This window comes from Gracilinanus agilis, chromosome 6, assembly GCF_016433145.1.
Source record: "Gracilinanus agilis isolate LMUSP501 chromosome 6, AgileGrace, whole genome shotgun sequence".
In the NCBI taxonomy this organism is placed as follows: Eukaryota; Metazoa; Chordata; class Mammalia; order Didelphimorphia; family Didelphidae; genus Gracilinanus; species Gracilinanus agilis.
In genome coordinates, this window is record NC_058135.1 from 44,050,368 (window position 1) to 44,073,938 (window position 23,571).

Consider the following 23,571-nt stretch of genomic DNA (forward strand, 5'->3'; position numbering starts at 1 on the left):
CTGGCAATTGCTTGAGGAGGCAGCTGTGGATGTGGGCAGATATCCTGGCATTTTTTAAAGGATGCAGTTGTGAGTGTAGGCAGATAACCTGGCAGCTCTTGGAGGCCAGCTATCTGAAAGTGGAGGGAAGAGTGCTGTGCAGCTACCATCTGCCAATAGAGGTTAGGGAAAATCCTGGCTTTCTAATGATGATGATGACAATGACAACGAGGATGATGGCGATGATAACGATGATGATGATGACAACAATGATAATGACAATGATGAAGAAAGCTAGCGTTTATGTATTCTGCTCTAAGGTTTGCAAAGCACTTTAGAAATATCTCATTTTATCCAGCAGCCATTAGGGAGTTGGGACTTCAGGGTTTCTGAGCTATGGAGGGGAGAAAAGAGATAGAACTGAGCTTGGCCTGAATTGCAGAAGCAGGCATGATTGGAGTCTATGGCCTTCAGGAGAGAAATTAACTGTAGCTATATGAGCTCAGTAGCAGCACCAGCACCAGCCGCTATCCCTTGTACTGCTCAAAGAGATTTAAATCATTTATTGTTTGTCTGTATGCTGTTTCAGGGAAGGTGATATTTTTAGGTTGCTGTAGGGATTTAAGTAGGGCTTAATCCACATCTTAATGATAGTCCTAATGATTATACTTATTAGATACTAAATCCAATATTGGTCCTAGCACCAAATAACAGTAAGAAGTAACTAATACTGCCCCCAATGCTCCTGTTCTTGCTTTCATAAAAAAAAAGTTTTAAGCCCTAGTTATTATAGGAAAGCTCATCCTACCAGCTGTGACCCAATTTGGAGATCTACCTTTTAGGTATTTTTTAAAATAATTGTCACCTTATTGTACTCAACAGGATTTACCAATTTCCTGGGCTGTGTTTGAGCTCAGTGGGGAACACCCAGCCCAGCCTCCCTGTGCTGGCTACTCAGAAATTGTGCTTGTTTTAGAAGTTAACCCAAAGGGTTTCAACAACATGTCCTTTGGAGTTGCTATAGCAACCATGCAGCATCTTCTTTAGAGTATCCCTAGGGCTCCCAGGCTCCATCAAATTATAAACTGGAGTCCAAGACCCATGGATCAAAGATGAATTGATGTAAGAAACACAGCATGGGTGCCCCTTCACAGTAGCAGAGGACAGCTTCAGGTGGGGTTATTCCACCCTGATTAGGGAGGTGGAGATGGGAAGTCCATATCCTAATACTTAGTTGTCTTTCTCTCACCTCCCGTCCCAACAACTCAATACACCAAAGGCAGTTGTGGTCTCCACTAGACCATGTGTTTCAAATGTTTTATTAATGAAGTAGTGAAGTAATGTCTAACAGAGCAAATCAACAATGGCCATTGTACTGTCATTTAGTCATGTCTGACTTTGCGTGAACCCACAGACTTACCAAATCCTGCCATTGTCCACCATCTCCCTAATCTATCTGACCTCACGTTTATTACTTTCATGGTTTATTCAAGTTTATTACTTTCATATCTTTCCATCTCAATCTCCTGATGTTCCCTTTTTCTTTTGCCTTCAATCTTTCCCAACATCAGGTCTTCTACAGTCTTCTCATTATGTGGCCAAAGGATTTAAGTTTCATCTTTAGCATTTGACCTTCCAGTGAATAGTTTGAATTAATTCTTTTAAATATTGGCCAATTTGAACTCCTTGTTGTCACCTCCAACATCACATTTTGAAAGAGTCAATTCTGTGGTGCTCAACTTTCCTTATATCCCAATTCTCACAGGCATGGTATTGTTTATCTGTTTTTGAAGAAGATCAATAACATTTTGGGTGATGACGTAAGCATGAGTTGGATTTAAGTGAGGCAGAATTGTACAAAAATGTTGGTCTTACTCTCTCTTTCAGAGTCATCAAAGTCCAGTGACAAAACAAAAGTCAGAATGATTGATGAGGCCCCAGAATGCAGTGATGACTTTGGCATCTTCAATGTCTGGCAAAGCTCTAAGAATGCCACAGCAGCTGCTTCAGCTGCCTTCATGGCCATTGGGACAAATTGTTCTCATCCACCCATTCTGCCAGAGGAAGTTTTCACATGCTTGGGGTAGATATTCCCCTAATTCACCAATAGGTTTGAAGCATGTCAGTTACCCTCCACTGCAGGACTCTCATGGCCATATGTTGCTACTGAAAAAACAAAAACTTTGAACACATTATCTATATCTAAAAATGCATGACTTGTTCTGTACTCAGTAGTCTATCACCTCATTATTGAGGCATGCTTCACCATCTGAAGTCCCAATTAGTTGTGCATTGATCCAAGGCTCTCTAAGTTTATATAAATTGTTTTCTTCCTTCTGTTTATTTTACTTTGATTCAATTCATAAGTCTTCCCAGTTTTTCTGAATCTTTTATATTTTTTATTTCTTATTCCTTGACATTCATGTGACACAACTTGTTTAGCCATCCCCAAATCCATAGGCCCCTTTCCTCCCAATTCTTTATTACTGCAAAAAATCCTGCTGTATACTTTTTGAAATATCAAAGAACTAGAAACAAATTAGCAGGCCATCCATTAGGAAATGGCTAATCCATTAGAATGAACGTAAGGATAGTTAGGTGGCTCAGTGGACTGAAAGCCAGGCTAAGATATGGGAGATCCTGGGTTCACTTCCTAGCTATATAACCCTGTACAAGTCACTTAACCTTAATTGCCTAGCCCTTACCATTTTCCTGCCTGGGAACTGATACCTACTATCAATTCTAAGACAGAAGGGAAGAGTTTTAAAAAAATTATTTTAAATGAATACCACTAAACTGAATGCTGCATATGATAGTGCTAAGTAAAAAGCCATAGCACCTACTCTCAAAATCCTACAAAGAGGAGGAAACAGAAGTTTTCTGAACAAAAAAGCACTCGAAGGTGAAAATACATTATAGGAATTTAAAAGAATTCCAAAGACTTGGGTTCAAGTTCTCAAGTTACTTAACCACTCATTGTATCAAATAACTCTAAAATTAGAAGACAGAGACAAGTAGCAGCTCTGCATGGATGGAGGTAATTTCTACAACAGAAGAACATAGATCCTAACTATCCCTCAAAAGCAATAATTTAAAAAAAAAAATCTGATCAGGCCCTCAAAAACAACCAACCAAACAAACAAATAATTCATTCATTTATTTGTTTGTTTGTTTTTAGGTGATAATTTTAAATAATTTTAAATAATAAGATTTTCCCCCAAAAAATTAAATAAATAAATTAAGAAAACTTGATCAGGAAGAAACTGAATGTACTTGACCCTGAGTGGTCAAATACTTCAAAACTTTATCTCCCACTCCCATTAATTGGAATGTCCCTTACTTTGAAATTTAATCACTGATAGGAAGAAGTAGTGATTACATTCCAAGAAGACATTCAGACCAAGTGGCGAAATAAAAGACAGTTTAACATGCCTAATTAAGACACCCTTCCCAACCCACCGACACACGCGTGCGCGCGCACACACACACACAAATAGCCAAAAGGCTTAAAGCCAAAAGACCTTATAATAGTTTTTTCATATTCCATTGAAAGTTGACCCCAAAGCTAATAAAATACATAGTTTTAAGTTGTGTTGTGTGGTACTTAGTGAGCTAAAGGCTTGAGAAAGTGAAATATTTATTCTTCTTTCTATGTATATCTTTAAACTAGCACAGATTAATCAATACTGGACCTAATGGGAATTCAAAAGTGCTCAGGAATATGTTAATTAACTCTATCTATCTATCTATCTATCTATCTATCTATCTATCTATCTATCTATCTATCTATCTATCTATCTATCTACACATCCATCCATTCATCCATCCATCTATCTATCTACTTACCTACCTACCACTGTCCATTTACATTTTGTGAGCAACTATAGAAGAAAAAGGTATTGGATTTATAGGCATAGATTGGGGTTTCCAATCTAGGCTCTGTAGCTTTCTCTCTGTGTAATCTTAGGCAGCAAGTCACTTTAGGCTTCTAACACCCATCTGCTAATTTGTCAAAAGTGGTGATTAGCTTCCAGTTCTAAATGCTATGAGTTTCTGGATTGGAAAGCAGACCTCTAAATATAGCTTAAATATTTTGGGCACATAATGAAAAGACAAGACTCATTGGGAAAGACCTCAGTGTTGGGAAAAAGTGAAAGCCAAAGGAGAAGGGGATGGCAGAGGATGAGATGGATAATGTCATGAAAAATGAACTTGAACTTGGACAGATTTTGAGAGATAGTGAAGGATAGAAAGATCTGGTATGCCCTGGTCAATGAAATCATGAAGAGTTAATCACTGAACAATAACAAAAAGAGTTAATGACTGAACAACAAAAAAGATATGATTATCCTCTTTTCTGGCAAATGTTAGCCTTCAAAAATCCAACTTGGGCATAAGGTGGATCAAGGAAGGAGGATAAGGGAAGGAGAGGTGGAACATGACTAATCAAGCAAAATTTAAACTGTTATCTAGTTAACTGGAATATATGTTTGCCCAGTAACTCATTCTTTCACTACAGTAAATTATAAAGATTTAACAATACATGTTAATCATGTTACTATTATATTTCTAAGAGAAAAGAGCTCATAGTTAATTATAGGGCCCAAGCTCAACTGTAAGAGGTTAAAGTGTGAAAATTAAAACCCTGATGGGAGCCAAAATAAAGGCTTGAAATGGGGTGGGTAAGAAGGTTCAAAAGTAAATTACATGGCAAACCAACCTAGTTCGTAGAACTAGAATAGCCCATATTTCCAGATTTTCCTTCATTATACAAGATTTAGATATAAGTTCAGAGCACATTTTTATACTTAACAGTCAGCACCAAGCACTCATAATATTTACGTGAAGTTCTCCTTCCAGCACCCTAGCCTATGTTGTTTCTTTAATATCTACAAAATGCTCTGTACTATACACGCATCTCCAATAATCATTGCTACTTTCAAAAGTATCATGGACCCTTCTTTAATTCTTGAAATTTTGTCCAACAGCATAATCGACTCCAGAAATGTTTTTATGTTATACTCTTAAACTCTCTGAGAACAGGGAGGGATTCATTTTTCATCTTTGTATCCCAAATGCCTAGTGCTTAACTGTACAAAAGTCATCACAATGTCCCTTCAATCAGCTGCTTAGACAATCATAGGTGCTTCATAAATGTTTGCATGGTTGATCCATCATTAATTCTGAAACTCATTAAGTTCTACTTCTGTTACTGATCAAATTTTAACAGATATACCTGTGAGCGTGTGTGTGTTTTATGTGGACCCACATGTAGTTGTATGTAAGACATGTTAGCTATGCCTGTAATTGCTTTGTTGCAAATATCTATTGGGACCTTTGTTTTTCAGCAGTCTTAAAAAAAAGCAATCAAATGATCTCCAAGAATATTTATTTAGTGTTGACTGTGCTTCTTTCTACCCAACTGTTAACAAGAAAACCCAAAGAAAATATGGAGCATAGCATGCTATTTGTAACCGCCCACCAAAAGAGGAATATTTTCAACTTACTTTTTCATTCCATGCCCAGAGTCCAATTCCAAGAAATGCTATGCCCAAGAACTGAAAGAAACAAACAAAGTCATGTGAATGGTATGCACTGATGATATTTTTACGGTAAAAAAATGGAAAATTCAACTTTTTAGCAATTCTTTTTTTCGCTTTCGCTGAAAAATCTACTTCTTAAACAATGTGAATTTCAGTTTTTCATAGGGAGAGGGAGAAAACCACACAAATCCATTGGCTCAAATCATTTCACCATTAACTAGGATTGAAGGAAGCAATTTGGGAAGATGTTTAATTATCTGGAGATCCATCATTCTATTAGTTATTGATAGGTAAGAAAAAACCAGGGGCAGCTGGGTGGCTCAGTGGATCAAGAGCCAGGCCTAGAGATGGGAGGTCCTGGGTTCAAATCAGACCTCAGTCATTTCCTAGCTGTGTGACCCCAGGCAAATCACTTAATTCCCACTGTCTAGCCCTTACCACTCTTCTGCCTTGGAACCAAAAACCAGTATTGATTCTAAGGCAGAAAGTAAGGGTTAAAAAACAAACAAACAAATATTAATCATGCCTAATGTTGCCAGATCCAGTAAGAGAAGATATAGGTATTGTCTGACTATAAGCTTTAGCCCTAACATATAATTTCTTTGAAAGAAAATTTTACACCCACATCCCCACATATTTTATAGATGTATAAAGACATTTAAGTGCATACTTGATAATGAAAGGAATTTTGCATGAAAATGTATTTCCAAGACAAATTTATTTTTCCCAATCATTAAGATAAATGTCTTGATTTTTATCATAACTACATTCTCCACACTTGTCACTTTCATTGAGCTTTCTTTTTTTTTTTTTTTTTTTTTTTTTTTTTTTTAAACCCGTACCTTCCGTCTTGGAGTCAATACTGTGTATTGGCTCCAAGGCAGAAGAGTGGTAAGGGTAGGCAATGGGGGTCAAGTGACTTGCCCAGGGTCACACAGCTGGGAAGTGTCTGAGGCCAGATTTGAACCTAGGACCTCCCGTCTCTAGGCCTGGCTCTCAATCCACTGAGCTACCCAGCTGCCCCTGAGCTTTCTTTTTTAATATTTATTTGGGACATTTAAAATATTAAGATATTCAGTTAACTTCCTCCCCTTCCTCCATTACAGAAGACATTTGACAAAAATATATGTATATATAAAACTGTATCTTATATATTTCTATTTATTTGTTTGCATGTTGTCTACCCTATTAGACTGTGAGCTATTTGAGAGTGGGCAATGCCTTTTGTCTTTCTTTGTATTTCCTTCACTTAGTACAATGCCTGGCACAAATTGACTCAAGGTCCTATGTATTATAAGTCATCACATTGTCCCTTCAATCAGCTCCTTACATAATAACAGGTTTGTAGATATAGAGCTGGGAGAGACCTTCAAGTATATCTAGATTAAACTCTTCTTTTATATATAATAGAACAGAGACCCAGGATAGTGGAAGGCCCCAAAATCACAGAGGCAAATGACCAACACAGTATTTGAACCAGCCAAAAGGCTCCAAAGCCCACCTTCTTTCCACTGTATCATACCATCTTTCATTATCACTCAGGTAAATATGTTCAAAGAGTATCCATGATGAGAAGAGTAAAACACTTTTGCAGTTTGTTTTTTAAAAAAATAAATGCTATTGATAGCCTCTGTTCTTATATCCTGTACATTTCCCAATGTATTCCTTTCCCTCTCCCAGAGAATCATCCCTTATAAAAAAGAGGGAAAGAATAGTTCAATAAAACTAATCAAAATAATCCTCAAAGTCTGACATATGGAGTAACCTATATCCATGGTGCCCAATCTCTGCCAAGAAGTGGAGTGGGGGGGCATTTCTAGAAACATTTAGAGGTCTTCAGAGACTTAAATAATTGTCCTATATCTCATTCCTGGACTGGGCACACTTCCATAAACTTTAGACCAAATGGAGATAATGAAAAAGGTTCAATTTTTTTAATAAAATGGAAACAAAAACCCAAAACAAAAAACCAAAGTTCACCCAATGGAACCATTCCAAAAGCTACATATGGGCTTCTCATACATCACAACACACCAGAAAGGGATTCATAGCCCAGGAGTTACACTCCAGGAGGATACATGCTACAAGTTGTCATTCTCCTGTTCCAGACTGGTTAGAGGATAGATGATGGACCAGTCCAATAATCTATCCAAATCAGAAGGACTACAGCCTAAATTCCAAAGATTAGAGATGAAAAATGTCAGACCTGATATGGAAATACCTTGATCTTTAAGCTTTTAGGTTTTGCAACACTTATCACAGGGCTTGGAACATAGTAGGTGCTTAGCAAATGCTAGATGATTGATTACATGAGGTGTTTACAAATCAATAGTTCAGTGACTACAAAAATCCAAAATTATACTCAACATACGAGACCTATTTCAACCAATATAAGGCTATTATTCTGTTAGATATTATCAACTCTTCCTAAACACATTCCTAAAGAGGAAACTGAGCTTCTACAAGATACAATCAATTTTGTTCAACTGTTGATTCATTAGGATGAATTTTTTTAAAATTCTGAAATGACAACAAAATGGTGTCGCTTAGCTGTCATGCCACAAAATAGTATTTTAAGATCTAAAATGATAGTACTTTATAACCAAGTTGTTTAAAATACACATTATTTTATATTATATATTATTTAGAGTACATTTATAAGAGGGCCGTCAAGTTTTTAAACTTGCTTACTGAAAAATGTGACAGGGAGTGAGATAAGGTAATAACTCACAAGTAGACTATTAAATGACTCAGATTTACAGTTCCACAATTTTAAGAACCTCAAAAAAATTATTATCCCTGCTTTAAAACAGAAACAGACAAAAGGAAGCAAGCAAGTTGGCCAAATTCAAATGACTACTTAATGGTAAATCTGGAACTCAGGACCAGGTCTTCTGAGCCCATCATTCAATACTAGTCCCACTGTCCTTTCTATCCATACAGTTATACATGGAATTAGGAATTAGTTACAGGAATAGAAGATGGCACTCTAAAGAAGAGAAGTATGAGGGAGAGTGGAAGAATGCTAAATAGTCAGGAGAGATAAAGTTGGAATCACCAGTTATGAGCAAGCCATTTAAAGTCTCTAAGCCTTAGTTTCCTTTTCTGTAAAATGGGGAAAACAATACCTCTCACCTGTGTCACAGGGTTGTAGTGAGAAGCTCAGGAGATAAAGTATGCTAAACACTCTATAATAAAATATAAACTATGATACTATCCAGTTTAGGTTCCTGACTGTATGTAGGAAAGCTAAAAGCATACAAGATGGATACTGACAGTTAATTATCGATCCTATCTGAGATAAAGATCTCAAGGGACAATCCTTTGGCAGCCTGTTCTAATGTTTAAACACTGTCATTATTTGGGGGGTGGAATAAGAGATTTAAATGGCTTGGAGCAATGAAGCCATGTGCCCTAATTGTATTTCTTGTGACTCTTAGTGCTTGAGGTCCTCACATGCTAACCTCACAATGCTGTTTCCTCTGTATTGTAGGGAGTTGAAAAATTTGGTTTACCTGATGTATAGCTGGGGGATCATAGAGACAAAGGGAAACCTGAAGGGAAAACTGTGTCTTTCCATCCAAGTTGACTATAGGATTGACACACCTAAGTAATCCTCATGCAGAAATGAAGCCCTCAAAAGAAGATGAAAATAGAATGATGTAGGATGTCAATCTGGGCTTTCTCCTGTTTCATCAATTGGGTGGGGGCATTTTGATTTTGGGAGGGTTTATACTTTTCCTGACATGATCTTTCAAGAACTTTATAAACATGATGAATATTAATGGTTTTCCCAAAATGGTAAGAGAATAAGGAAAGAACACTAGTATTTAGATAGAAAATTAATTGGCTCCAAGATAATACTGGTAATGTCTTTTTAAGCTGGTATCCATCCCTTGCTTTCCAAGACAACCAATGGCATCACAGGATGATGTCTTGATTCATTCATGAATTAGATTTATGTAAGGCAGGATTGCAAAATTCATCAGTCCATCTCTTCTTGAGTCATTGAAATATAAAGACAAGAGGCAAGATGACTGGTGATAGCTTAGAATGTGATGGATGACCCTGATTTCTTTGATGTATGATCAAGCACTAAGTATTCCATAGCACCTGCCTCAGTTACCTTCATGGACATTGGAACAAACTGTTCTTAGTGAGAGTTGGGGGACAGATAGACACTCAAGGTAGACAAGCAGCCCTGAAAATGGCTCAACAAGCCCTCATGCCAGAGGTACTAGTCTTCCTTGAACATCCCTCCAAGATAATGGCAAAGTAGTCAATGTGCAGTGTTGCCACAAAATGGTCACTTTCCATACTATGTCACAGAAATATCAAATTGGTTGAGTTTACTATGAAGAAAAAGCATTCAGTACTTAGCTAGGCTTTTAACTGGCAAAAAGGAAAAGAAGACCAAAAAAAAGGACATACAGTATTGGAGGCACACTTAGCTTATTGGGAAAACCTACAAAAGATTGACCTCATTCTGAGACCCAGAGAATGCTCATTTGCATTGAACACAATTTCAAAGATTAATAACCAATACTTTGGGACACCTAGGTGGCTAAGTTTGACAGCCAGGCTTAGACACAGTAGTCCTGGGTTCAAATCTGGCCTCAGACTGTTCCTAGCTGTGTTACCCTGGGCAAATCACTTACCCCCCCTTGCCTAGCCCTTATTTCTGCCTTGGAACCAATATGTAGTATTGATTCTAAGATGAAATGTAAGGGTTTTTTAAAAAAATAAATTCTTCCTTTACGAAGGAAAAATAAAACTACCACTTTACAGGGATATGTTATTTCTAAATGATATGCAAACTAGCAATCAAATGTTATCAATTATATGCAAGAATGCCTTTTAGAGTATAATGAATATCCAATGACAGCCAGAACTTGACTCTAAGTCTGAACCTGAATCAAATCTAGCTTTACTATTTTTTCCCCTACGACTTTGTGCAAGTAAGCTGTAAAAGTGAGGGGATCCTGCCAAGTCTTTAAGGGATCTTAAAGGGATCTTTCTCAGTTCTTGATGCCATTATCCTTTTGTTGTTCAGTTGTTCATTATGTCTTACTCTTCATGACCCCATAGACCTTCTACCCTCCAATATCTCCCAAAGACTGTTCAAGCTCAACCAAAGGACCACCATTGAATTCATCTACTTTTCCCATTAGAGTCTGTGCTCTTTGAGGACAAGGGACATTTTCACTTATCCTTGAATTCCTAGCACTTAACAAAAATACTTAACAAAAAATAAGTACTTAACAAAAGACTGACTAGCCCAAATCTTTTTTATTTCCTTCTTAAAGAATGGATTTGTGGAAAATTAACGCTCTGATTTATGTGCTTTGCTTTCAGGACAGATAAGCTCAAGATCCCGCACTAACTTTGAGATCCCACTTTAAAATGGAGGTCAATTTTGCTTACTCAAAAGAGAAATCGATATGAATAAAATATGGTCCTGGTCCTGAAAGCAATCTGGCAACAGATTGCAGGTTTATGAGTTCTTATCTAAACTCTCTCACTAACTTTGGCTTCATTTTCCAACAATCTTTTCAAAGGGGCATCATTTACATTCAGTCACAATTTGAACATCTGGGGAAATGTTCAGCTGCACATTTAATGGAAAACATAGACATTGTCTAACCCATGTTTAGATAGTTTAATAATAGCTGAAGTTTATAAGGGATACTTTAATGACTTACAGAACATTTCATATCTCATTGATGCTTCATAGGAAAATAGACCTAGAGCTGGAAAGAGTCCCAGAAATCTATCTAGTTCAGTGATTCCCAAAGTGGGCACTACTGCTCCTTGGTGGGTGCTGTAGTGATCCAGGGGAGCGGTGATGGCCACAGGTGCATTTATCTTTCCTATTAATTGCTATTAAAATTAAAAAAAAATAATTTCCAGGGGGCTAAGTAAAATTTTTTTTGGAAATGGGGTGGTAGGCCAAAAAAGTTTGGGAACCACTGATCTAGTCCAACCCCCTCATTTTACAGACAAAAAAACAGAGACCCAGGATGGAAGGTAAATGATTTGCTCAAGGGCATCCAGATAATAAGCACCAGAGATAGGATTTGAACTCCAGAGTTGGTGCTTCCATTCTATAAGCTAGCAGTGCAGGTATAATTAAGCCCATTTTATACATGGAGAAACTCAAGGTTTCATGAGATTAAGCTATTATTGTCCATGGTAATATAGCTAGCTCTAAAGAATCAGGATTGAGGTTTTATTTTAATTCACACCATCTAAATCTAAATCTAGTTTCTAACTCTATAAATTTATACAACAAATGGACTATTTTGACTAGGAATGAAAATCAATTCAGAAAAGGAATCCATGTGCCCAATCAGGAATGAAAATGTAGAAGAACAATCATATTCTTCTTTGAGCACATGGACAAAGCCTAATTAGCTAGTGATAATGCTTTGTTCCATTCAATAAACATTGTCTAGGTACTGGGGATAAGAATACAAAAATGAACCAAAACCTTTTTTTACTGAATTAGAAAAAATTACAACAAAGTTCATTTTGAAGAACAAAACATCAAGAATATCAAGGGAATTAATGAAAAAAAAAGTGAAGTATGGGGGTCTAGCAGTACCAGATCTTAAACTGTACTATAAAGCAGTAGTCATCAAAACAATATGGTACTGGCTAAGAGACAGAAGGGAGGATCAATGGAATTGACTTGGGGCAAATGACCTCAGCAAGATAGTGTATGATAAACCCAAAGATCTCAGCTTTTGGGACAAAACCCCACTATTTGACAAAAACTGCTGGGAAAAATGGAAAACAGTATAGGAGAGATTTAGGATTGGATCAATATCTTAAACCCTACACCAAGATAAATTCAGAATGGGTGAATGACTTAAATATAAAGAAGGAAACTATAAATAAATTAGGTGAACATAAAATAGTATACTTGTCAGATTTATGGGAAAGGAAAGATTTTAAGACCAAGAAAGAGTCAGAGAATATTACAAAATGTAAAATGAATAATTTTGATTACATTAAATTTAAAAGGGTTTCTACAAACAAAACCAATGCAACCAAAATTAGAAGGGAAGCAACAAATTGGGGAAAAAATCTTCATAACAAAAACCTCTGACAAAGCTCAATTACTCAAATTTGCAAGAAGCTAAATCAATTGTACAAAAAAAATCAAGCCATCCTCCAATTGATAAATGGACAAGGGACATGAATAGGCAGTTTTCAGATAAAGAAATCAAAACTATCAATAAGCACATAAAAAGTATTCTAAATCTCTTATAATTAGAGAAATGCAAATAAAAACAACTCTGAGGTACCACCTCATACCTAGCAGATTGGTTAATATGATGGCGAAGGAAAGTAATAAATGTTGGAGGGGATGTGGTAAAATTGGGACACTAATGTATTGCTGGTAGAGATGTGAATTGATTCAACCATTCTGGAAGGGAATTTGGAATTATGCCCAAAGGGTTTTAAAAGCCCTTTTTAAAAGCTCTTTTTTGGGGGTTGTACCCCAAAGAGATAATAAGGAAAAACACTTGTACAAAAATATTTATAGCCTCACTCTTTGTGATAGCAAAAAATTGGAAAATGAGGGGATGCCCTTCAATTGGGGAATGGCTGAACAAATTGTGGTATCTGTTGGTGATGGAATATTACTGTGCTAAAAGAAATAATAAACTGGAGGAATTCTGTGTGAATTGGAACAACCTCCAGGAATTGATGAAGAGCAAAAGGAGCAGAAGCAGGAGAACAATGTACACAGAGATGGATACTACACTGTGGCACAATTAAGCATAATGGACTTCTTCTGTACTAGCAGCAGTGCAATGATCCAGGACAATTCTGAGGGACTTATGAGAAAGAATGCTATCCAAATCCAGAGAAAGAACTGTGGGAGCATAAATGCAGAAGAAAAGCAACTGCTTGATCACATGGTTCAATGAGGATATGATTGGGGATGTAGACTCTAAATGATCACTCTACTGCAAATATTAATAATATGGAAATAGGTCTTGATCAATGATACATGTAAAACACAGTGGAATTTCTCATTGGCTATGGGAGAGAGGTGGCATGAGGGGAGGGAAAGAACATGAATCATGTAACCATGTAAATATTCTTAATTAAATAAATAAACTAAAAGAAAAAAGAATATAAAAATGAGAGCATCTCTGCAATCTTGGGGATTACATTTGGCTGTTGGGAAATAATAGGTAGAAAGGAATAAATGAAAAATATATGTGATACAGAGGGCAGCTAGATTGCTCAGTGGATAGAGCACCAGGTGTGGAGGATGGGAGGTCCTGGGTCCAAATCTGGCCTCAGATACTTCCTAGCTGTATGACCCTAGAGAATTCACCTAACCCTATTTCCTAGCCCTTACCACTCTTCTGCCTTGGAACCAATATACAAATATTGATACTAAGTCAGAATGTAAATGTTTAAAAAAGATATAAATATGATATTTAATAATATTTAAATATAATAATAATATTTTATAATATAGATACTATATTATATATAATTATAATAAATGTGAATACATATACTTAAATTATGCTAAATTATACATAATTATAGTTAAATACATTTTATAATATATTATGTAATATGTATTATATATTATGTAGGAGACTTAGCAGGAAGGGCTAGAGAATTCCACACGGAATGGGGAAGCAGGAAGTAGCTTGCTCACTCTCTGAGAAGGACTCCTTGGTGGTTGGGACAAGTTGCAACTGACCCTGGGAGACCTCAAAGCCAGTGGAGCTGTACCCTGATTCCTTGGGATCTTGGAGAGTGGTGAAGGTTGAAAGCAGAGGACATCAATCCTGCAAGGTGACACTAAGTAGGGAAGTGGCCTGTGAACTAGTGGACCGCTTGCAGACTTCAATCCCTACCTGGCTACATCAGTTCTGGAGGAGTTGGTTCCTGGCATCCTGTAACATCCCTGGAAGAGTTGTGAGATCCCAAGTTCAAGCCCTCTTCCCCAGATCCTTAGCTAAGCTGTCAAAGCCTGGCAGAAGTCAGGCTGGCTAGGGATCTTACCCTTTTTGACTCCAGTCCTGGGTTGTTAGCCATAGTTTACCTAACCCCCTTTCCAATCCCCTCATATTATTATTAAACTGATTCCCTGTGTGTTTTTAGTAATTTTAGGTCCTCATTGTGTGTATGTATTAATCTGTATTTATTCCAGGCTGGGGCGGGGGGTGGGGGGGGAAGGAGTGACAGTTGGTCAGGCTTAACTCTCATTTCAGTCAGTGGTCTTTCCCTTGTAGTTAAACCTGGTTCCCTGGCTTGTAAAGTCGTTTCCTATTGTCCCTTCCTGTCTCCTATCCACCCACAGAGCCCATGTTTAATATTTAAGGCACCTTCCCTGGTTTTCCCCATTATAAAGCCCAATTTGGGGAAGGGAAGCATGAACATTAGGGAGAGATAAAGAAAAGACTCTCATAGTTGGAGCTGGGCTGTATAGCCATGGATTCCAGAAGGCAGAGAGTGGAAGAATGAACAAGCAATGGGCACAGCCCACCCAGAGGCACAGAAGTAGGAGATGAATGTTGTGTATTGTGCTTGTAAGCCAGTTTGCCTGTGGGATCCTGAATACATGAGAGACAGTGATGAAAAATCCCCCTGGAAAGGTAGGTTGTAGCCTAACTGTAAAAAAGCTTTTAAAAAGGTCAAAAAAGGTGCTTCTTAATCATCATGGGAAAAAGTAACAGCAAGGCGGTAGATAAGTTCTGTCAGAGGAGTTAATAAAATGTGTTCAGTCATTTAATGCAAATATATTTTTTAAAGTTCCAAAGGAACAAACTCCATGATTTATTCTACCCAGTATTCTAAACACTTTGCTTTATTGTTTTAATAAATAAATTTCCATTTATTGCAGGAAAAACAAGCTTGACTATGATATAACAAACTAAATGAAAATCACAATAGCTGGCATTTACAGACAGAGGCAGAAAAATGTTTACCAAGTGCTTTATAGAAAATATCTCACTTGATTCTATATAAATGGAGATTTTGAACCTTGGACTTCATTCCCCAGAAATCCCTTAGTATTTCCCAAAATTCCCTTTAATCTCTCCTGCGCCACCATGTTTGCGTGGTCATGTTATTGTTTTATAAGTTCTGTAGCTCCTCCCTCTTCCTCTTTTGCTCTGGCAAGTGAGCTGAATAGCTAGGTCTCTTACTTTAGTTATTATTAATAAAATTTTGTTAAATACAATACTTAGTTTTTGAATATTAATTTTAAAGTCCTCAATTCCATCTCTACAGCAAATGAAATCAAGAGATCAGAATCTGGCTAATGTATGATGGAAAACCAAACTTCCCTCTTGCCCCTACTCCCTCCCATCTTTATAGAATTAAAAAAACAATGGAAGGAGGGGAAGAAAGGGAAAAAGCCTGTCTTTGGGGTTTACTATGTGCCAGGCACTGGGTTATGTATTCAGATTTCTTCCTTATATTCATAAGAATGACTTCCACCTCCACTCCCAATGAATCCTCTCTGCTAACACTGACAGCAAAGATGCTCAGGATGACATCTTACTGAACATTGAAATTACAAGCCTTACGTCTACATAAAAATAATGAACTAGATCTTCCTGACAAAGAGAGCCATGTAAATGGTCACTTGGCCTATGAAGCCATGCTGGGTTATTATAATCTTATTCTAGAAACCCAGGACCTTCAGAAAGCTAATCATCACAGATGTTACAAATCTGCCTAAATCAACACTGTCTCAAGAAAATAACAGTCAATGTCATTTCATGCTCTTTCCTGCTTTTATCTATCCATTTATTATCAGATGTCTTTAACGATATTTAGCTGGGACAATATCTCCTTTATGATTTTATGAGAGCAATCCAATAAAATGAATACAGAATAGAATACATCTATCTGGGGGATCCAAATCCAAGGATTTTGTGAAAAAGACTCAAGAGCCTCAGACACTTCCTAGCTATGTGACCCTGGACAAGCCATGTTGTTTAGCCTTTACCTTTCTTCTGCCTTAGAACCAATACAAAGTATTGATTCTGAGATGGAAAGTAAGGGTTTAAAAAAGAAAGAGAAAAGACTCAAGCCAATTGTCTTCCTTCACCACAAAAGGTGTATAAACAAAATGTTTTTATATACACGAGCATCTGGGATCTGTACCCTTGGCACAATAAAGCATAAAGGGGAAATAGTATAAAAATGAACATGCAGCTTAAGTATGCCATCTTCAGGATATGAACCAAGAATAGCTGACTGGCAAGCTTTCCTCCCCTTCCCAACTTTTCATGATGATATAAAAAGAAATGTAATGGGGCTCTTTCCAGCCAAGAACATCACCAACTGCCTACTATGAAGTAAATGATGGTTTAACACGGAGCCCCCTAAGTAGCAAGCGCTCACTATCATCTCATGTTCAACAGTGGAAATGGTTCTGACCAATAATTCTTTTGTCCTTGTCTTTATTCAACTATTTATTCAAAGGCTCATGGGAAATTAATTTAGAGATAGAGCAAATTGCAGTAAGAATCAATCGGTGCTCTGAGATAGAACACTAAGACTTCATCTGTAGTTACCAGCAGTTATCTTGGACGGACTCCATGTATGGGCACTTCTCAATTTTCCTTTTCTATTAAGTCTGCTCTAGAGTGTCATGGTGAACAGTATCATGAGGAATAAAAATTGTCAGATGGAAGGAGGGGCATGTGCATCAGCAGCCTTATTTTCTTTTGTGTTTTTTTTTTTTTTTTGCTGCTGTTTGTTTTTCTCATCTGAAAAAGGATAAATATATCAAAATGACCTTAGTATAGTAGAATGGTATGCTGATGTGACATTTGATAATTCAGATCAAAGTTGAAATCAACTTTCATGAATTTAAAGAGAAATCAAAAGAATGACTGTATGCATTCAACAGTTACTTTTTTGCCAGCTGAAAAATTTTTTACTTTATTTTTTCTTTCAATGATATTTTATTTTTCCCCAATTATATGTAAAAACAATTCTGAACATTTTTTGAGTTCTCTAATTCTCTCTGTTTCCCTCATTTCCTTTCTATTCTTTATCATCTCTGAGATGGCAGGCAATCTAATATAGATTTCTCAGATACAATCATGCAAAAAATATTTCTATATTGTCATTTTATGAAAGAGATCTCAAATGAAAACAAAAAAAAGTAGAAAGTAAAATATAATCTGTCTCATTCTGCATTCAGGCTCTTATCAGCAGTTTCTAAGGGGTAGATGACATTCATCGTGACTCTGGTATTATCTTGGGTAATAGCATTGTTAAGAATAATTAGGTCACTCAAGAGTTTTTCGTTAAAAAATATTGATGTCACTGTATAAAATGTTCTTCTTATAAAATGCTCTTTTAACTTTGCTTCAGTTCGTGTAAGTCTTCCCAGGTTTTTCTAAAATCATCCTGCTTGTCATTTCTTATAGCACGATAGTATTCCATCATAATCATGTACCACAACTTGTTCAGCTATTCCCCAAAGATAAGCAATCAATAATTATTATCAACAAATATTAGGTGCCAGTCCTGAGTTCGAATCCATGCCTCAGACACTTATGTGTGATCCTGGGCAAGTCACTTAACCCTATTTGTGTCTCAGTTTCCACATCTAATGAGCTAAACTAACTTAAATCTAAATACAAAATGATCCAGAGAAGGAAATGGCAAACCAGTCCACTATCTTTGTCAAGAAAACTCCAAATGGGGTCATGAAGAGTTGGACACTACTGAAACAAAACAAAATTTGCTGGGCATCATGGTCAGAACTGGAGATACCAAGTCTAAAAGAAAATAATCACTGCCTTCGAAGAGAAGGTTAGGGTGGGTAGGTGGTAGAATGTGTGTGTGTGTGTGTGTATATATATATAATGTTTCCAGTTAAGTAAATAAAAGTATTTTCAAGAGGGAGGGAGAACATTATTTATAATAACAGAAATATTATTTAAAGAATGACTAATGTACACCCACCTCCAGAAAAAGAACTGATAAACAGAAACAAGCAATGCATAGTTTTATTCAAGCATATTTTTATCAAACGATGCTTTCTCTACTATATGGAGGGGAGGGACAAAAGGAGATACCTGGGAACTTTAATGTAACATTCAGATAATTTTTTAAAGAAAGAAAAAAGGAGGGAGTGCTATTAGCTGGGGAATTAGGAAAGGCTTTGCATAGATGCTGGGAAGGAAGGTAGGAAGAAAGATAGGAATTTCAAAAGATAAAAGGTGAAAAATGAGTTCATCTCCAAGCATGGGAGATGGTTTCTCAGATGAGTTATTAAGTGTGGAGTTTGAGGAATGAATAAACAGCTTGGAGACCACTTGACTGGAATGTGGACTTTGTAAAGGGGGTTAATATAAAATGCCTGGAGAGGGGGTAGGAATCCTATTGAAGAAGGTTTTAACTGCTCAAGCTAATATTTTATCCCACAAGCAATATGGATCCTCTAAAGAATTTTGAGCAGAGGACTAACATGTTTAGACTTTTAAATTGTATTTTTAAATCACTTCTTTAATTTAACCTGGGTTCTCTTCAGCATTTAATGGTTGAATAAATGCCACAAAACTGAGGAAGTGAGGCAGGGTACAATCATCTCACTTACCTATTCAAGGGCTCTAGTAGATTTGATCTGACTTCAAAAATAAACACAATTTAGGGAAGAGCTGCTTTGGGGAGCATCTAGGAGGCTCAGTGGATTGAGAGGCAGGTCTAGAGAGGGGTCTGGCCCCAGACACTTCTTAGCTGTGTGACCCTGGGCAAGTCACCTAACCCCAACTGCTGAGTCCTTATTGATATTCTGCCTTGGAACTTCGGAACCAATACATAGTATTGATTCTAAGATGGAAGATCAAGGCCTTTTTTTTTTTAAATGCTACTTTTGTTTTGTGACTTTTGTGTTTTTTGTATAAGGTTAGATTTAATACTGGTTGACCAGGAAAAAGCACCATGAGAAAATAAATGGTTGATGACACTCATTACATCCATACTCATTTATAGCGGTAGCATCATGCTCATGAAAAAACAGCTCATGGCAAGCCCTTTGAGTCACTCCAGGCAAGTGAGCACCAAACAATATGGTTAGTGAATAGAGCGACCTGGGTGATTAATTCATGTTCCATTTCATTCATGTCACAGGTGCATTTCAGGCAGGAATATAAATCAGGCTGCTTGGCTTTAACTTACTCATCTTCAATATGACTTCTATGGCAATGCCATTTTGCCAAGCATTTAAATTATTGAACAAAAGTCATTCCCCAAATCTCTTTTAAGAAAAAGTCTCCTGCTTTGTGCAAACTCTTTAGCTTTCATAAGTAACCGATTGAACAGAAGAAAGCTAGATTTTAAAAGCATAGCTAGAGGGGCAGCTAGGTGGCTCAATGGATAGTTAGACTTGTTCTGAGTTTAAATCTGGCATCAGACACTTGCCAGTTAGGTGACCTTGGGCAAGTCTCTTAACCCCAATGACCTAGCCCTTACTGCTCTTTTATCTTGGACTCAATATTTAATATCAATTCTAAGACATAGGATAAGGTGGGTTTTTTTTAAAGCTTATCAACTGACTGACACCATAAGCAAAGCTCTTTACCACATACCATGCCTCTTCTAAAACTGGAATCCTTGTTTTTGTCTTTGGATTCCATAGGTCTCTGCTAGTAGGATTAAGAACTGGAAGGTCTTTAAAAAGTTAGACTATCACTCTCATTTATTAGCTTAGGAAATGAAGGCCCCCAAAGCCAAAGAAATAAAGAGACTTGCCCAAGGTATTAAGATGCAAAGCTGAGACTTCAACTCTAGTGTGATTTTTATAAAAGATGCCTTAGAAAAACCAATTTAAGTATCTAATTTTCCAGATTTCCAGATAGGTAAGCTGAGATCTAGAAATAATTTGCTCAAGGTCCCCTTCCTATTCAATGTCTGAAATCTCAAGTGTTCCTCTTGCCTGGATTTTTAGCCATCTGACTCATGCCTGGTGCATTGAGACTATATTGTTATTTTGTTTGTATTTCATTTTCAAAGAGGACCAATGACATGTTGTGAGGAAGATTAGATTAGCTAGTGATTAGGAATTAAGTTGTACATAGTAGGAAGGAGCTGGAGCTGGGAATTCCAGGACGGAATGAGGGAGGAGGAAGTGTGTCTGTGCCCTGAGTGTGGACTCCATTAGTGGTAGGCAAAAACTGTTGCCAGCCTGGGAGACCTCAGAGCAAAGGACACCCTGCTTCCTGTTTTCCCCTGGGATCCTGTGTGGTGTGTCATCTAGCAAAAGGACAAATCTACAAAGCCAAGGGAAGAGGTGAAGTTTGAGAACTAGAGGACAGTGCTTCAAGCAAAACCCTCACTACTTGGTTCCTGAGACAACTTTAGCTCTTGGCATCCAGAGATCATCAGTGGATTGCAATGAGAATCCCAAAGCCACAAAGCCCCTAGAGCTGTACTCAAGCCTGGCAGGTTCCAGGTTTGAGGCAGAAACCCAGAGACTCCATTTATAGCTCCTTGGGCCCTGTTAGTTTAGATCACTTAGATAAGAGTAGAATAAGTCCTCCCATTGCCCTGTGGTTTTATCCTTTAGATTTTAAGTATAGAAATCCTTTTCCCACCTTTTAGTCAAACATAATTAAAGCTGTTAAGTCCCTTTTACCTTGTTAGCCTGTTACTATACTCTGGCCTAGTGGAAGCTGAGTGACAGTTAAGATCAACTGCCATTCCTGTGGAAATCCAGTAAACTCTGGTCTCTCCACCCTGGTCCAGTGTCTCATAAATCCTAGAGTGTGTTCCCACAAACCCCTTAGTTTATTATAATATCCCTGGTGACTCCATTACCTTACATATATTTTCCACAGACATCATAGGGTGATGTCTTGACTTGTGAGTATATTTGGATTTTAAGTGAGGCAGAGTTGCTCAAAGTGGTCAGCCTCACTCTATTCCAGTCACTGAAGTCCAGAGGCAAGACAAAAGTCAGGATGGCTGGCGACGGCTGCAGATGCAGTGCATGACCTTATCCACCCACTCCACAAGGGGAATCTTCACATGCTTGGGGTAGACAGGACTCTAATTCACTGATGGATTTGAGGCTTTCAGTTGACAGCTCTACTGGGGAGATTATAGATGCAGAAAGAAAGGGAATAACTAGATTTCTTAAATCAAATCAATTACATTGGATCTAGTCTTTTATGAAGACAGTTTGTTTAAGGCAAGAAGAAAATGAGTATCATTCTTTTAAGAATCCTGGCAACCCAGCTGTGTGACCCTGGGCAAGTCACTTGACCCCCATTGCCTACTCTTACCACTCTTCTGCCTTGGAGCTCATACACAGTATTGACTCCAAGATGGAAGGTAAGGGTTTAAAAAAAAAAAAAGAAACCTGGCACTAACACAGGTTTCAAAACAAAATATTTATCATGGGTAAGACTTGTAAGCAATAGATAGTCTTTTTTCTAACATAAATAATCTAGTCTAGTATAATAATTATATATTACAAAGAGAGAACATCATTTATTCAATTTTTCAGTAAATAAAATACTACATAGAAAGACCCTCAAATACATAGGCTATATTAATGTCTTTTTTGCTTGCTACGAAACAGGTACTAACGCATTTTATACTCTGAACTCATTCAGTAAAACAAGTCATATATAAGTATTCACCACCCAGGTTTGCGGGGCAGGGCAGAACCACGGAAGGGCATTTACAAATCACTAAATTTTTCTGGGGGGGGGGGAGGGAAACAAAAAGAAAGCCTTTCATTCAATACCCTTTTTTTTAATAGGGGATAATGAAACTAGAAACCACAGTCCATGGCATCCCTGTTTTCAGATAACTAATGTACCAGACTCAAAACTAATAGTATAGATGGAAACATCAGACGCAAGCATTTGTAATAGCAGAGGAGTCCTTAGAAACCAAAAAGAAAAAAAAAGAAAAAAAAAACCACTGCAGGAAATGGAGAAAGACTGAGAAGTTAGTCTCTTAGTCTCTTAGCAGGCAGACGTCTAAAAAAGGTGATAGGCTAGAGAGCCATTGAGATGATGCTATGTGGTACAAATATCAAGTAAAAAGGGAAAGATAAGTTCTTGAATAACAAGGGTATCTGGTATTGAGAAAGCACTTAAAAGATTTACAAAGTGCTTCACAGTCATTCTTATTTGATCACCACACATTCTCATTTGAGCATCAAGATGAGGTGAGGACTGCAAGTTTTATTATCCTTGTTTTACAGATGAGGAAATGGAGGCACAGAAAGGTTAGGTGGTTTGACCAAGGTTACACAAGAAATCAAAGTCAAATTCAGCTTTCTATTGACCCCAAATCCATTATTCAGGCAAAAACATTATTAAGCACCTACTATGTGCCAGGTACTGTTCAAAGCACTAGGAACTTTTAAAAAGGCAAAAAGATGACAGTCTCTGCTCTCGATGGGGCTTATGGTCTACCTTCCAGATCCCCAATGTGATTTCTTGGACAAAACTCAAAATTTATCATAGGATCATAGATTTAAAGTTGGGAAGGACCTTAGAGGTCATCTATGCTAACTTTCATTTTACAGATGAAGAAACTGAGACACTAAGGGACTCCTTGCCTAAGGTCACCTGGCTACTAAGTAGCAGAGGTAGCATTTGGACCCAGGTTCTCTGATTCAAATTCTAGTCCTCTTTCTACTACACTCTGAAGCAAAGGAGAGTTAGAAAATGGGAGGGACATTTTTGTGACAAATGTTGACAAAGACTAGATTTGGGTGCCCCTACTCAAGCAAAGTTACATACATCTGATCATCATTTTTATGTCATTTTGTACTGTTTCAACACTTTCTTATGAGTTTGATCAAAATATTATACTGATAAAAATGACTTTTGAAGGTAAAGTCATCCTGTCTACCAAAAGAACACAATTTAGAATAGAGTTTAATATTCTGAGGCCTGTGGATAGAATCCAAATAATCCTAGAATCCTATGAAGAAAAATTTTATTTTTACTTTTATTGAAATTATTTTGCCATCCTTTATGTTTTAATTTACATATTTAAAAATATTATCCCAAGAAGGGGT

General features: G+C 37.1%; 1 protein-coding gene across 1 annotated transcript in view; it reads right to left on the minus strand.

The window, feature by feature from the left end:
• Positions 1-23,571, minus strand: part of TSPAN5 (tetraspanin 5) — a 221,452-nt gene that overhangs the window by 40,049 nt on the left and 157,832 nt on the right. Inside the window, exon 2 of the mRNA XM_044680959.1 lies at positions 5,487-5,537. Within this exon, the coding sequence (XP_044536894.1) occupies positions 5,487-5,537 (51 nt within the window). The remainder of the gene's footprint in view (positions 1-5,486; positions 5,538-23,571) is intronic.